Source organism: Rattus rattus, chromosome 6, assembly GCF_011064425.1.
Source record: "Rattus rattus isolate New Zealand chromosome 6, Rrattus_CSIRO_v1, whole genome shotgun sequence".
NCBI lineage: Eukaryota > Metazoa > Chordata > Mammalia > Rodentia > Muridae > Rattus > Rattus rattus.
The window spans coordinates 88,831,443-88,847,101 of NC_046159.1; the positions used below are offsets into that span (position 1 = coordinate 88,831,443).

General features: G+C 52.2%; 2 protein-coding genes across 8 annotated transcripts; both read left to right on the forward strand.

The window, feature by feature from the left end:
- The first annotated feature begins 2,152 nt into the window (after nt 1-2,152).
- Nucleotides 2,153-8,107, forward strand: Hoxa9 (homeobox A9). Of its 3 annotated transcripts, XM_032906496.1 has the most exons (4): nt 2,153-2,262; nt 2,405-2,552; nt 5,100-5,624; nt 6,698-8,107. In XM_032906496.1, the coding sequence occupies exons 2-4, from the start codon at nt 2,456-2,458 to the stop codon at nt 6,934-6,936; spliced, it is 861 nt and encodes a 286-aa protein (XP_032762387.1). In that variant the 5' UTR covers nt 2,153-2,262; nt 2,405-2,455; the 3' UTR covers nt 6,937-8,107. The 3 variants fall into 3 exon arrangements, with proteins under 3 accessions (XP_032762387.1, XP_032762385.1, XP_032762388.1); XM_032906494.1 differs by having other exon boundaries at nt 2,153-2,552; XM_032906497.1 differs by lacking the exons at nt 2,153-2,262; nt 2,405-2,552 and having other exon boundaries at nt 4,813-5,624.
- Nucleotides 8,108-12,425: 4,318 nt separating this feature from the next.
- On the forward strand, nt 12,426-15,597 carry Hoxa7 (homeobox A7). Of its 5 annotated transcripts, none has more exons than XM_032906509.1 (3): nt 12,426-12,587; nt 13,917-14,184; nt 15,175-15,597. In XM_032906509.1, exons 1-3 carry the CDS (start codon nt 12,477-12,479, stop codon nt 15,486-15,488), a joined length of 693 nt encoding a protein of 230 aa, XP_032762400.1. In that variant the 5' UTR covers nt 12,426-12,476; the 3' UTR covers nt 15,489-15,597. The 5 variants fall into 5 exon arrangements, with proteins under 5 accessions (XP_032762400.1, XP_032762402.1, XP_032762403.1 ...); XM_032906511.1 differs by having other exon boundaries at nt 12,495-12,587; nt 12,811-14,184; XM_032906512.1 differs by having other exon boundaries at nt 12,499-12,587; nt 13,601-14,184.
- The last annotated feature ends 62 nt before the right edge of the window (nt 15,598-15,659 follow it).

Consider the following 15,659-nt stretch of genomic DNA (forward strand, 5'->3'; position numbering starts at 1 on the left):
CAATTACTTTAGGCATCTATTTAAATATTACCTAGACGGTCGTAATTTGTCTGGGCCCTATAGCCCTGGTGCCTTAAGGTTTGTCGGCTTTTGTTCAGTTTTATGACTTGCTAGTATATCTGGATTGTGGCTGTCTTGGACCAGTGGTTTCAGTTGAGAGGAGAGCTCCATAGACAGAGGAAGCTAAACAGGATTTCTTTCGGGAGCCCCAGAGAGGCTCGCAGAGGCCAGTTATTTTGCGGGTGTCCAGGTCCCAGAAGACCCCACGCCCGAAATCCGCGGAGGAGGGTCCACTCACGGAGCATCACTAGTGCCTGCGACAGCGGTTAAGTGGACCTGGGCCGAGCTGTCCAGGGTCACCCCCCTCCCCCTGCGCGGCCTCCCCCACCTGGCGGCCCTCCGCTAGGCCACGCGTTTCCTGCTCGCCGGAGGTGGGGGGGGTGACACTCGGGGTGGGGGGGAGGGTCGCGGGAGCGCGCGCCTCAGCGGGCGGGCGGCTAGGAGGGAGAAGAGGGGGAGAGTGAGCGGCTGCCGGGAGTGAGTAGAAGAGGCCGCGCGGCCAGACACCGGACCCGGCTCGGTGCTGTCCCCTGCCCTTTCAGGTCCTACAGGGCGACAATCGCACGGCTCTGTTTGGCAAAGCTGCAGAATCTGGGGAACCCGCCGCACACCGCTGGGTCTCCCCTCTCTTCTAGCTTTCCCCCTTCCTTTGTATTTCCTCCCCCCTTCTTATCCCCCACCCTCCCTTTCACTCTCTCCTCCTAAGCGAACCTTTCCCGAGACCTGAGCCTTCATCCACCACAGGGTTGGGATAGTGTCCGGTACGGGTTGCGGAGGGCTGGTCTGGGTACAATCTCAGGGCTCTTTCCTTGGCGGCGACAGTGGCGGCAGCGGAGGCGGCGAGGGGCGAGGCAGCATCTGAACTGGTCGGTGATTTAGGTAGTTTCCTGTTGTTGGGATCCACCTTTCTCTCGACAGCACGACACTGCCTTCATTACTTCAGTTGAAAGCGTCTCCAGGTACCTGTACTGAGCAGCCCGGGGTGGCCAGGATGGCCATCAAGGCCTTAATCATGCCAGGCCTGCGGTGGCAACCTCAGATCCCCAGTGCAGGAGGAGCTTCGGGTCTTCCCCAGCGCTGTGCCATCCAGCCCGCCTCACTGTCTCCGCCCGGCACCTGGCCCGGAGCAGGTACGGTCAGGTTAGCGGCTGATTCTTGGACGCCGGGGGCGTGGTAAGAATTCTGGGCCCCAGGCCATTCAAGGTCAGGGGCGCTCGTTTGCAGTCTGAGCTTTCCCTACTGTCGACCTGTGCCTATGTGGGGGCTCTGTCATGCTCCTGCAAGGCTAGGCTGGAACACATGCTCGCCTCTGTAATTCCGCTATGAGCAAAAGCCCTTCGCCAGTAGAGACCCAGCCTGAGATAGGAGAGTCAGGACAGTCCGAGGTTGCTATCCTGGCCTTGTCGCTTACCCTTCTCTCTGCAAGGGCGCCCTCTGCTCTCAGCTGCCGTTGTATCTTTTACATATGTTCTAGCCTCTTTCCTTTCTTCTTTCTTCTTTCTTTATGTTTTCCTTTCCGTTGTTCCTTCCCTTGTTTTTTTCTTTTGCTTGCATCTTTCATCTTTCTGTCCACATCTCTATCTCTCCGTTTCCTTTCCATATCGTTCTTCTGGAGGGTAAAGGGTTGACTTAGAGAAAGCTTGGAGCTAGCTTTCTTTCTTTCTTTCTTTCTTTCTTTCTTTCTTTTTCTTTTTCTTTTTCTTTTTTGTCTCGGTGCAGTTTTGAATGTTCTAAGGAGTGCATAAGGGATGCTGTTCAGGTCCGTGTTTTTTGGCCTGGTGGGCCTCTGTGCAGACAAGGCCTCGGTTACGATCACGACCGGATGGCGGCGGCCTTGCCTTAGCGGCTGCCTGAGATATCCGGTGAGGGGGCACCCGCGGCGTCTTTGTGTGCCCACACCGTGGGCAGGAAACCCTTTGCCAGCTACATTGGTTCAGAAGCTGGAATCGGGCTGAATTCCTGTCTAAGTTCTGTGGAGCTGACCACTGGGAAAGCTCTAGCAGGAAGCTTTGACCAGCTCCGCCAGTTTTACAGGCCCTAATTCGGCCTTTGACCGTGATGAAAGAGCCTCACCGGGGCCAAGGCTTGATTATTTGCTGGCTTGCTACTAGCAGGATCAGACTGAGAAAATGTTAGACACGTCCGGCCTTGTGCAGCTGAGTGTTTGAGAAGGGAGACCTTCCCAGCTCCAATATATTTTAAGTGAGTGAAAACAACCCCCAATTCAAGAACAGGGAGGGCACAAACTGGGGTACTGGACTAAATTCTAATCTAAGAAAACCAGCCTAACCACTCTTAATACAGAAGACTGAAAACAAACCACTCTTTCCCACCAACGACATAGGCACTACCGAGACCGCAGAACTCTGTTTCCCTTCCGGGCTGATGCTGATGCATGGGAATTGTTTTCATTACTCAGTCAACAACCTGTTATCTGAATGACCAGTCCACCCGGTTCCCCCCAATTCTTCTCTGCTGGTTTCTGGATCCAGGTATTGGATTTATTTCAAAGCCCACAGGTTTAGGAGGATTCTCGGTTGAGAATGAGGTGGTGTGTGATTACATCCATTTATTATTTCTAGATGTGTATACAACTCCTTTCTCGTCCAAACGAAAGCAGAAATAAAAACATGTATGCTTTGGGATCAAGTTTCTAGACTTACAAGGACAGTATCTGCTTTTAGGAATTTTTTTTCCCCTTCTGGCCACACATAAACAGCTGCTTAATACTCGATGCGTGCTCCTTTGTGATTTTTCTAGTTGGAGACTACAGGGTTTTTTTTAATGTATTTTAATTAATAACAATAAGGATATGATGAAGAAGATGATGACGATGATGATGGTGGTGGTGGTGGTGGTGATGACACATCTTCTCTGAATGCAAAAAGTGAAAAAGCCAGCCAGGAGTACTCTACTATTTACAATTAAGAGCAGAGTTATGCTCCAGGATTAGTGCTTTAATGAAAACCTGAACCTCAGAGGACTGCCGGATATTTAGAACACCTTGGGCTGTGTTGGGGTGTGTGTGACTTGGAGGAATTTGTAGGGAAAGGAAAATATTAGGGGGAGGGGACTGAGGCAGTCAGGACAGGCCACATCCAGTTGCTGGCGTTGGCCACTTTCTTCTCCTTCCTGCCTACGAGCAAAGGAGAGAGTCTGTATTCCCGGAGAGCTTCGCAGCCCCTCTTTGGTGTAGAGCCTAATAAAGGTGGAAATGTCTCCAGCCAGCAGTTTTGTGGAGAGCAAAGTGAAGTAATGAGAAACATACTCTTGGAGGGCACAGAATCCACACGTGAATTTAATTACACAGCTCCTAGGAGTTTGTTGCTTTGTGTTCCTGATTGGGATGGGGCCACCATCCTCCCATTAGCAACAGTGGCTGTGGACTTTTCACTTTTTTCCTCATCCCCCAAAATTCTAAGGGTGAAAAACAACATCCTCCATTTGTCCAAAGGATGAGATTAAAGTCAATGTCCAGTGCTCCTCCTGGGTTCCTCTGTAGCACTGGACTTGAGCTGCAGTCCTCTAGTGTTGGCTCTTGGATCTCTGTTGTTCTGTTTCATGGATAACCAAGGCAGGGGTGCTGGAGATAGAGAGGGGAAAAGAAAAAGAAAAGGGAGAGGGAAGGACGGAAAGAAGGAAAAAGGGAATGGAAGGGAAGCAAAAGGAAGGAAGGGAGAGAAGTGGGGTGGAAGAGGAATGCGAAGAAAGAACAGAGGAGGGAAGGATCCCAGGGAGGTTCATACAGGGCCCAGAGATGGCCATTTTAAGTGCCCGGTGCTCCTCTTTTAGGAGAGGCGAGCCCTCAGCAAGACGAACTCCTCTGGTACTGATAGTGACGAGGCATACGGATGATGGAGCTTAGAACCCGCTGGATAGGGAAGAAAATTCGTGGAGCAGTTTGTGCTCAAAGATGTGGGCCATGGCGCTTGTGACACAGCAGGGCGTTTGTGACACAAACCTTAGAGGGTAGCTGGCAGTCCTCTCCTTGGCAGTTCCTCTGTGGAGCCTTCCCTTGTGGAGCAAGGGTGATCTGGGTGCTGTGCAAGCGCCTGGCTGGCTTTCCAGTCTAAGGGTCAGTAGCGCATTTTAGGTTGGTGGTATCATCGATGGTGCATCGCGACAAGGGCGGTGGTCACACTGTTTGAGGTGGAGAGAGCCTTGTATTTGACTTTTCGAGGCCGGCCTGGGGCCGGGTCCTGGAGGGGGTACGGGAGGGAGGGGGCTCACATCTCTGAGGACTGCAAGAATTATTTACAGGGCGCTCACCAACCAAACACAACAGTCTAATTTAACCTTTCCAAGTCCCCATAAATTTTTACAGGGAGCCGCAGCGAGGCAAACGAATCTGTTGGTCGTTCCTGACTTTCCACCAGCCTGTGTGGCTTCCGAAACAATAACTCCTTATGAAATATCATAAATATAGATTTAAATACAGTGGAGTGAGAATGCGATTTGGCTGCTTTTTTATGGCTTCAATTATTGTCTAATTTTATGTGAGGGGCTCTGCTGGCCGTGCTCGCACGCGGGACCCGCGCCTTCCTGATGGCGTGATTAATTGTGATATAAAATAGTCCGCTTAAGAAGTGTGTGTGTCTGGTATGTGTGTGTGTGTGTGTATGTGTGGAGGGGGTGGCAAGGAAGAGTACCGAGGCAAGGCCAGATTTGATCTTTTAATCTTCGTTGGCCACAATTAAAACAAACCAGATCGTGGAGCTGCGCGATCCCTTTGCATAAAAACATATGGCTTTTGCTATAAAAATTATGACTGCAAAACACCGGGCCATTAATAGCGTGCGGAGTGATTTACGCGTTATTGTTCTGCCGGGCGGACACGTGACGCGCGTGGCCAATGGGGGCGCGGGCGCCGGCAACTTATTAGGTGACTGTACTTCACCCCCCCTGGTGCCACCAAGTTGTTACATGAAATCTGCAGTTTCATAATTTCGGCGGGTCGGGCTGGGCCGGCCAGGCGCGGGCTACTGCGATGGCTACCACCGGGGCCCTGGGCAACTACTATGTGGACTCCTTCCTGCTGGGCGCTGACGCTGCCGACGAGCTGGGTGCGGGACGCTACGCTCCAGGGGCCCTGGGCCAACCCCAAAGGCAGGCGGCAGCGCTGGCCGAACACCCCGACTTCAGCCCTTGCAGCTTCCAGTCCAAGGCGGCGGTGTTCGGTGCCTCGTGGAACCCAGTGCACGCGGCAGGCGCCAATGCGGTGCCTGCTGCGGTGTATCACCACCACCACCACCCCTACGTGCACCCCCAGGCGCCCGTGGCGGCGGCGGCGCCGGACGGCAGGTACATGCGCTCCTGGCTGGAGCCCACGCCCGGTGCGCTCTCCTTCGCGGGCTTACCCTCCAGCCGGCCTTATGGCATTAAACCTGAACCGCTGTCGGCCAGAAGGGGTGACTGTCCCACGCTTGACACTCACACTTTGTCCCTGACTGACTATGCTTGTGGTTCTCCTCCAGTTGATAGAGAAAAACAACCCAGCGAAGGCGCCTTCTCCGAAAACAATGCCGAGAATGAGAGCGGCGGAGACAAGCCCCCCATCGATCCCAGTAAGTGTCTCCTTCCTGCAAATCGGCCGCTGCCTCCACGCAGGCCACCAGGATCTACCAGCGCATCAGCTTTCTCTCGAGCCTGCCTTCGTCCTCGATGGGTGCCTCTGAATCTAGGGCCCGAGAACCAGAAGTTGGTGTTTGGAACACCTCTGATAGGGGCCCCAAGTCCAGAGAACCGTGTGGATCAGGCCGGGCCGGCTAGGGGAAAGGGAGGAGGATACTGCAGTACGAGGGGGCGGGGCGGGCGAGCGAGTGGAGCCGAGACCCGCCGCCCCTCTCCTAAGCTGCCCAGGCCTAGGACAGACAGACTTTGGGCGGTTCTTCGAAAGCAGCGCAGAGAAGTCTTTTGTGCGGCTAGATTGTGCACGAACTGTGGCAGCGACGTCAGCCGGGCAATCTGACCCGGGACCCTTGGGGAGACCTCCGATTCCCTCCATTTCTTGCTTTCGGCCGGTGGCGGCGGAAATCCTGCCCAAGATGAGGCTACGGGCTTCGGAACCACGAGGGTCCCTTTGCCAGATTTATTCAAATAAAGTGGAGCCCTGATCAAAGGCCCTGGGGCATCCTGCCTCCCGCGTAGTTCCCACGGCCTTCCGGGAAGGTCAAATAAAGAGTGGGGGCAGTTGCAAGGAAGCTGGGGAAAGGGGAGAGAGAGAGAGAGAGAGAGAGAGAGAGAGAGAGAGAGAGAGAGAGAGAGAGAGAGAGAGAGATTAATCTTGCCACAAGAACTCAGGATAGCCTGCTCTTACTGGCAAAGAAAAAAGAAAGAAAGAAAAAGAGAAAGAAAGAAAAAAATGGTTTCCAAATTTCACCCTTTCACAATATACAGACTGTGGAAAGAAGAAGAGGAGAGGACAGGAGAGGCGAAAGGAGGGTGGGGATGGTAGGGGGAGCTGAGACTTTCCCGGCGCTGTTGTGACCCTCCGTTGGTCTGTCTGCTAGGGCTTCATTGTGTTTTCTCTAACCAATTCAGCCGCATCCTGCACTTCGGCCAGAGACCCCCAAGAGGCTCCTTCAGACCCACCCGGGACCCTCCTCCTTCTAAACCCCGTGTCTCTCTCCCTCCACAGATAACCCGGCCGCCAACTGGCTACATGCTCGCTCCACTCGGAAGAAGCGGTGTCCCTACACAAAACACCAGACGCTGGAACTGGAGAAAGAATTTCTGTTCAACATGTACCTCACACGGGACCGCAGGTACGAAGTGGCCCGGCTACTCAACCTCACCGAAAGGCAGGTCAAGATCTGGTTCCAGAACCGCAGGATGAAAATGAAGAAGATCAACAAGGACCGAGCAAAAGACGAGTGAGCCTTTGGGGGCTCGTTTAAAAAAAAAAAAAAAAAAAAAGAGCAAGCTAGAAAGAAAATGAAAGGACTGTCTGTCTCCCTTTCTCTCCCCTCTCCCAAACCCAGCCTCCACCACCCGCACAAAGGGGCTCTAAATCCCAGGCCTCATGTCTCCCTGGCAGTCCCTGCTCAGGCTGGGTCCTAGGCCTTCGGCTTTAATGGAGGAGGTATTGTAAGCTTTCCGTTTTTAGAAGGCACACACACAAGGGAGGGCATTAGCGCTGTTGGCTGTATGTGCTAGCTTGTATATATATATATATTTAAAAAAAATCTACCTGCTTCCGACTTTAAGCAAAAGGAAAGAAAACTACCTTTTTATATAATGCACAACTGTTGATGACTGGCTGTATAGTTTTTAGTCTCTGTAGCTAATTTAATTTGCTCTTCCTGTGGCAGAGCGTTCTGCCAAAATACTTGAACACTGTGTTTTATTGTGGTAATTATGTTTTGTGACTCAAACTTCTGTGCTGGGTGAAGTGCCCATTGTGATTGTGGATGCTAGAATTCAATTTGAACTCAGGTTGTTTATGGGGGAAGAGAAGCTGTCGCATAGAGTATAGCTCTGTAGTGGGATACGTCTTCTGTGTAATTAGACTGTTAACCTACGACTGTAAACTAGCTGTAAGGATTTCCCAGTGAAATCAAACTTGGAAAGAAAAGGGAGGTAGTTCTCCGGGATGCATAGATTCCTGATTTATCTGCTTTTGAAATGTGGGGTTTTTTTTTTTCATCTTTACACGTTCTAGATTCCAATTTTGTCCAATGTATATAGGATCTCCACATTAAAGAAATATCCATGATCAGAAAGCTTGAAGATTGTTTTTGCACCAGAGGAGAAGTGAGGAAATTCGGAGCTATACACATGTGCAGAGGGTTACTACCTATGGTTTATGCTTAATTTTAATTAGGGGAAAGTGAGTGCTTACTGTAATGGAGTTAATTTTATTGATAATAAATTATACACCATGAAAACGCTATTGGGCTACTGTAGATTTGTATCCTTGGTGAATTTGGGGTTTCCATCGGACTGAACATACACTGTATATTTTGCAATAGTTACCTCAAGGCCTACTGACCAAATTGTTGTGTCGAGATATTTAACTTTTGCCAAATAAAATATATTGATTCTTTTACGTTGTGCGGGTCTGCTTTTTGTACCATCCCTTTTCTGGATATATTTTCCGGGGAGGGCTGAGGTGAGGCGGGAGGAAAGCCGTGATTCTGTCTCTAACTGGAAGCAGTCATAGACGGGCCGGGCCAGGCCTAAGCACTCCTGATTCAGCCCGGAGACGCTCGGTAGGAAGCAGGAGCAGCGGAAAGCGGGGAAGATCAACGGTGGAGGTGCCAGCAAACAGACTCAGGTCTATTAGACATCCAGAGAAGTATCTGGGGTGCTGCACAAAAGAGCTGGGCCTCACTGGCCAGCAAGGTGGAAAGTCCGTCCACTCTTTCATTTTTGGTGCCTCAAAAATTTTACCAAACCCTGACTCACAAAAAAAAAAAAAAAAAAAAAAAAAGCTGAAGCCTTTGGAAGTAGGGGGATAGAGTTGAGGGCTGCAAAACAAGGAGCTGAGGGCTTGTTCCCTGCTAAGAAGGCTCTGAGGAGACAAGCGGGAGCCACACGTGGGCAATAAGGTGACTCCTTCAAATATTCAGGGGTTTTCAGAGAGTAGAAAATCTGTACCCTTGTGCCTCACTCCGTCCTGCCAACCTTGCTGGGGACGGGTTGGGGGTAGGGATCAGCATCCTACACTGCAAAGCCACCTCCGGAGCTTAAGTCTCCCACAGAAGCAGGCCTTAGCAACCGACAAGCCCCGAAGCGCCATAAAAGAAAATGAGGGCTGTTACCCTTTATGGGGTGTAAAGGGCTGCGTAGGGGGACCGGCTCCAAGGCTTCCGAGGCCCAAGCGCCTTCCAGATGTAGCCAGAGGATTTTGCCTCGCCTCACACACCCCCAACTCTTTTTCTTCTCACCCCCCATCTCTCTGTAATGGTGACTGTCTTCTAACGCGGGGAAAGGGAGACCAGGGTGCGGGTGGCTGGGGCTTCTACGTAGCCCCCACCCCCAATGCGCCGCCAGGTTGGCACGCCCTCTGTTGTTGCAGACAGAAAGGACTTCAAAGCCTATGCAGTAAGGGTGTGCCATAAAGGAAGGTCTGCGAACTGTCTGGAATTCGGCTCTTAATGAGTTTACAACTGTCCAGCTCCAATTAGGGTATCCCACCAAAACCCTTTCATTTGTTTGCTCTGTCTGCCGCCGATAAAGAGACTGCGGAAACAGCCCTCTTTTATGGGTATTGCCCCCTCTGCAGCGTAGGTTCCTGGCTCCCCAAGAATCCGCAGGGACAGGGCCCTCGCTCCGCCCATGTGAGTGGAACGCTGGTGGGGTCACAGGCGTTGCCGAAGTTCACGCGGGCCAGAGCAGCTGCGGCTGCAGTGCTAAGAAAAGTCCAGGAGATGGCAGTGTGGCTCCACGCAAGAGGCGTTCTCGCCGCCATCTCCGGCCGCCAAGACCTAGGAAGCTCCTAAAATGTCGACTTGAAGCGAGCCTTTCTGGAATGGGATTTGCGCGTGAACAGTAGTCATATATTTTCCCTGCTGCTCATGCCAGCCTGAAAGGCTCCAGGGGACACAAGCATGCGCTGGGGCTTGCCTGACCGTCAGCGCTCGCTCCTCCCAGGCCCCATTCCGAGGCCGCTGTGTTGCGTGGCAGCAGCGATGCCCAAGGTGCGGGGCTGTGGTTGAGAACGCCAGTTCTATTCCAGGGTCACAGTCCGCATCCCAGCAGAGATCTAGGGACAGCGAGGCGCACGAGGACGGTCGTTCAGGATTGATCGAAGAACAAGGGAACGAACACCTACGGCCCCAGGACCAGATGAACCCACAGAGAACGCACCCTGTGGTCACGGGTTCCGCCGACCCGTGAGGCCCCAAAATCTGGTTCAGGGTCGGGTACTGGGCCTAGCTAGCCAGCACCAGTAAGGAGAGAGAGAGAGAGAGAGAGAGAGAGAGAGAGAGAGAGAGAGAGAGAGAGAGAGAGAGAGAGAGAGAGAGAGAGAGAGATTGGGTTGGTGGCTGTCTAGTGTAGATCTTTGGGGAAATTGGCCAGGTTGGAGTAACTCGGGGCATAGTCTAGGGACTGTTAGGTTGTTGGAAAATAAATGATACATACGTTTAAATAAGTACAATAACACTCTAGCTCCAGAACTGGCATTCATGTGGTTGAAGTCGTTCTTGCTTCTCCGGCTGTGGTATTTCTTTGGCATTGAAGGGCCAAGGCTGCTCTGGCGTCACCGGTTGAGGAGGCTAGAAGAAAAAAATATTCCCAACTCACTCCCAGACTGTTTTTAATGCTAGATGGGGACAAGCTTCAGAGCAAAGGCGGCCAGTGTGTTAGGATCAGCCCCTGGTCTAGGATGGTTTCGGAAAGAAAACCCAAGAGCAAACAGAAAACCAACCCTTCGAAGCGCCCTGAATATAGAGTGCATTTATTTGGGTCGTAAGAGTCTCGGCCAAGCCCACAAAATGTTTATGACTCGCATCTCCGTGCTGAACATGCTGTAAAAACAGGGACTCGATTTTGGCTGAAATCTCTCCTGGGTATCCCTCTCTTTCTCCCTCTTACTCCCTTAAAACAAAAAAATCTTCCTGCATACACGTGAGTGTTATAGGCACACATCATCGTTATATTTCCGTGTGTAATTCATTCTACCTCACAGCATCTGATTGTAGGAAGGGGTTTATAGCTTCTTGGAGAGAGCACTTGCGTGTTCGCCTAGCCTAATCCTCAGAAATCTATATTTATGTTCCTGCTGAGCAGTGGACACACATAGGAAACTCCATTTTTCTAATAATGGAAGTCACTGGTTGGCAGAAGCAGGTTCCCTCCACCGGTCACAGAGGCCCCATGTAGGTGCAGGCTTCCAGGGATTCAGAGGCCTGGTGAACTACGTAGGCCAGCAGCCTCCCTTGCCCTTGGCCGACTGGCGACTGGCGGTGGCGGGCAGGCTGTTCTCCGGTCTTCACTGAGAGGCTTTTTCACCGCCTGTCGTCTATTCGCCCAGACAAGACCCGGCAAGGAACCGAGCTTATTCATCCGCTTTGGGGAGGAATTGGTGGCTGCATCCAAGTCGGTCGCCTTTCACCAAGTTGGGGACACAGTCTCAAAACCCAATAACTGAAACCCACAATCTTCTCAGGGGGGGAGAATAGAAACATTTAAAATCCCCTAAACTCAGCACTACTCACTCTCCAGAAGGCTGCAAAGGTCGGGTTTATATTCTAAACCTAGATTTAAACACCGAGGACTACTCGGCTACAGGCAACGGAAGGAGCAAACTCTGGCAGTCGGTCTGAAAGCTAATTCTGAGAAAGCGTTGAGAAATACTTAGATAGTAGATTAAAAACTGGCTTAAAGGGCGTCTTCTCCAGGACCTGGGCTAAATAGTATGTGAGTCTTTTCACACATAACAGACACATTTCCATCAAACGAGTAGGGAGCCAATGGCCAAAGAACGTATAATTAAATAGGCCCTGAGAGCCTGATTTTGTTCAAAGTCTGCCCAGGGAAGAGAGACAACAGAAACAAGTGAAGGTTTTTGGTGACCCTTGGACCCTGCTCAGAGGGAAGACTTGGGCCCAGAAGTACCAAGGCCTTGGAAGCAGCAGAATTTGGAACCGATTTGGCCTTGGCAAACTAGAACAGAGTCTCTTACTGCGACTTCTTAGTCATGCGTGGCCATTCAGACGACCTTCCTAGGCGGGTTAGGGTGATGTTTTTCCTGCTTGACCTAACTTGCTCCACACTCTGGTTGTCAGGCCTCCTAAAGAAAAGTTCCATTTTAAACACAGTAGCTATGGCTGCTCCAGTCGCCTGAGTCTAGACAGACCGCCTCGGCCTGACTAGCCTTTCACTTTGCGCCTTGCTCAGTGTCACCCCAGGAACAATTTATTAGTCTAAAGCCGTCTAATTTCGCCTCTTTGATCTCCTACACTTCTTTTTGTTTGCTTCGTCTTCTTTTAGCTATTTTAGACTTTTATTTCTCTTTTAGAAGACGCCGTTATTTCGATTTTCCCCCCCTTTCCTGTTCTACCTCCTCTGTTTGCCATCCCGATCCACCATAAAGGGGATCCCGGATATTGCCGCCTCAGGGTCCTTATGTTTCAGGGGAGATAGCCCATCTCCCACCTGCCCTCCTCCCCGCCAAAGCCTGAGCCCTTTACTAGGTAAGAGCCGAGGCTCCGTTTCAGCGGGATTTGAACATCCTTCTGTCTTTTGTGCTCCCAAGACCCCCTGAGAGGATGCGGTAAACGGGGGTGGGGTGGGTGGAGGCAGCCTGGACCCACTGAAAGTGATAAGAAAGTGCTTTGTACACCAGGAACCAAACTCTATAATTTAGAGGAGAATTTCCGGGGCAATTCCATTGTGAAGTCGGCTTTATGATGTGCAATCGAGCTGGGCAGTAAAAGGTGGCCAGTCTTCCAGCAGGGCCCCGGAAGTTTATGAGGCGTTTAGGGAAAGGGTTCACCCAAATATCCTCTAGAGAATGCCGGGCAGCAGAGCCTCCATCCGACCTATCAATACAGGCGGAGGGGGGTCTGAAGTCCAGCAAGGTAAGCCCCCAGGGTGCTGAGCATTTGGAGAGAATGAGACTGTGTTTGTGCTTAGAAAGCACGGTGCTTAGAAAGGTGAAGCCGCGGGATCTGGGTGGCCCTTGAAAGGACTTCCTTGTTTGCTTTTATTGTCGCCTTTATAAAGAACTGGGGTTCCACGGTGGGCTACAGCACCCAGTCTCTGAGATCACCTCTCTGCTCTCTAAACCTGCTCTAAAACCAGGTTTTACCAACTGTTACCAGCCCACAGTCCAGGGAAAGCTGTACTGAGAGCTGCCAGGAACCTCCCAGTATGAAGGATGTGTTTAAAATTTTGTGGAGCCGAATTTCTCCCAAACTCCCAGTTTCTTGTCATCCAGGGGGTAGCCAGGGGTTGTGGGAAGGACAAAGCGGGTGTTGAGCCATCTATGGAGTTGTTGCCTGCCAGCCAGGTGCCCAGGAGCGAATGCAGAGAGACTGCCAGGGCCGCAGTGTCCGGGAGGAGAAAAGGGAATCCCATGTTAGTAAATCTGTTGGCAAATGAGGCTCATTAATAGATAAATATTTCACTGCTTCCTTTAGGGCAGATAAACAGTGCGCCGCCGATTAAAGAAAGGAAGCTGGGAGACATTGACTTTATTCGAACCACATGGTTCCAGTTTGTGCTCGGCTAGAGGAGACGCCGCGCCTGCAGAGTTTGCGCTGGGGCATCAAATCCGCTCTCAAACGTTCTCCTGCCCATGGAGAAAGATGGGCAAAGACTGGCTCTTTCTCTCCAGACCAGCTTTAGGCGGACAGGTTGCGGGCGACCCTGCAGGGTCTTGGGTCCTCAGAGAGGACCCGGACGGGGGGGGGGTTCCACACACTGGATCTGGGGTTCAGGAATAGGTGTGAGGTTGTCGGGGGCGAACCCTGCCGCCAGGCTTCGGCCTCTGGGATGGGGCTCTCCCGGAACCTAGAGGTCTGATTGCGTCGGGCGCCCGGGGCTGGCCCGGTGCAGGCCGCGTATTTGAGCCTCTTCCCCTCCATTCTAGGCGGCCGCCGGCCCGTGGCGCGAGACCACCTGTGAGGGCTGCTGAGATTGGCGGAGGCGGTCATGTGGGCGGTCACGTGCCGCGGCGAGCTCCGTCCAAAAGAAAATGGGGTTTGGTGTAAATCTGGGGGTGTAATGTTATCATATATCACGCTACCTCGTAAAACCGACACTGAAAGCTGCCGGACAACAAATCACAGGTCAAAATTATGAGTTCTTCGTATTATGTGAACGCGCTTTTTAGCAAATATACGGCGGGGGCTTCTCTCTTCCAAAATGCCGAGCCGACTTCTTGCTCCTTTGCACCCAACTCGCAGAGAAGCGGCTACGGGCCGGGCGCCGGCGCCTTCGCCTCCACCGTGCCGGGCTTATACAATGTCAACAGCCCCCTCTATCAGAGCCCCTTCGCGTCCAGCTACGGTCTGGGAGCCGACGCCTACAACCTGCCCTGCGCCTCCTACGACCAAAACATCCCCGGGCTCTGCAGTGACCTCGCCAAAGGCGCCTGCGACAAGGCGGACGAGGGCGTGCTGCACGGCCCGGCCGAGGCCAGTTTCCGCATCTACCCCTGGATGCGCAGTTCAGGTAGGCGCAGTGGCCGGCGGGGTCGGCGTGCGGGAGGAGCGGCGGGGCGGGAGCAGGGCGCGGGGGACTGAGAGAGCCCAGCCCAGCGGCTTCCAGCCGGCGGTCCCCCCCGCAAGTCCCGGTGGCGCTGCCTTTCTGGTTTTAATTAGAGCTGAGGCGCCATTGCGTGGAGAGACCCGTAGCATTGTATGTAAATGAGGCTCATAAAACTTTTTATGGCCCAATTAATGGGTTCGATCCTCGTAAATTTATTTAACTCCATTTGCCTTGGAATTTTCACAATAAGTTTCTCCACTATTCTCATATTCTCTTTCTCCCACCTCACCCCCTCTTCTTTTCCCTCTCTTTTCCTTTCCCTCAGCTTTTCTTTCTATCCCCTTCTTTCCAGTCCCCTATCCCTTCCTTGACTCCAGTTCTCTCCCCCTCCTCCTCTTCCTTGGGCCTGGCTTTCTTTCTCAAAGGCAAGGAGGGCTGAGATCTCCAGGATCCCTCACCCACCCCTGTTACAGAGGCCATTTCTAGAAAGGGGCTGAAGCCAATGGGACAGAGGGTGGGAATCCCACAGGAAGGTCTTGTGGATGGGGCTTCTGAGGAGGGTCGTCCACTGGTATAGCAAGGCTGGGGAGCGGCTAGTCTTGCCTTTGAATGGCAAAAGTGCCCGAGTCTCCCACTTGCCACACTCTGTATTTACAATTTCCCTTTGTCAGGGGGGAAGCAGGACATTGTGGAAACGTAGCCGGCTGGAAAAGCCAGTTGTAAAGTTGGAATTCTGCCCTAAGGCTTTTCACAGACGTTCTTGTTTGTCTGGCGCTCGGGCCTTCCGCTGACAATTTTCCTCCCCCAGCTCAATCGAGGGTGTTGAGGGTGGCACCTGGATTTAGACAAGGTGGGAAGTGCAGGCTCTTGGACTGCTGGCCTGACTAAAGCACTCATCTGTCCACAGGCTGCTTGTCTGTTTATTTATCTCTATGTCCAAATTTCTGCTCCTAGGACCCGATAGGAAGCGGGGACGCCAGACCTACACGCGCTACCAGACGCTGGAGCTGGAGAAGGAATTCCACTTCAACCGCTACCTGACGCGGCGCCGCCGCATCGAGATCGCTCACGCGCTCTGCCTCACCGAGCGCCAGATCAAGATCTGGTTCCAGAATCGGCGCATGAAGTGGAAGAAAGAGCATAAAGATGAGAGCCAGGCTCCCACTGCAGTTCCAGAAGACGCGGTGCCCTCGGTTTCCACGGCTGCTGACAAGGCCGATGAGGAAGAGGAGGAGGAAGAGGAGGAGGAAGAGGAGGAAGAGGAGTAAAGGGCCAGGCACAAGACCCTGCCTGCAAAGGACAGTTGGAAAAGCGTCTTTAAGAGACTCGTTGATTTTAGTTACGAAAATGGGGGGAAATAAAGTGTAAAAAAAAAAAGAAAAAAGAAAAAAGGGAAAGAAAAAGAGGGACTCAGTCTCCACCCTCATTCCATCCAATCA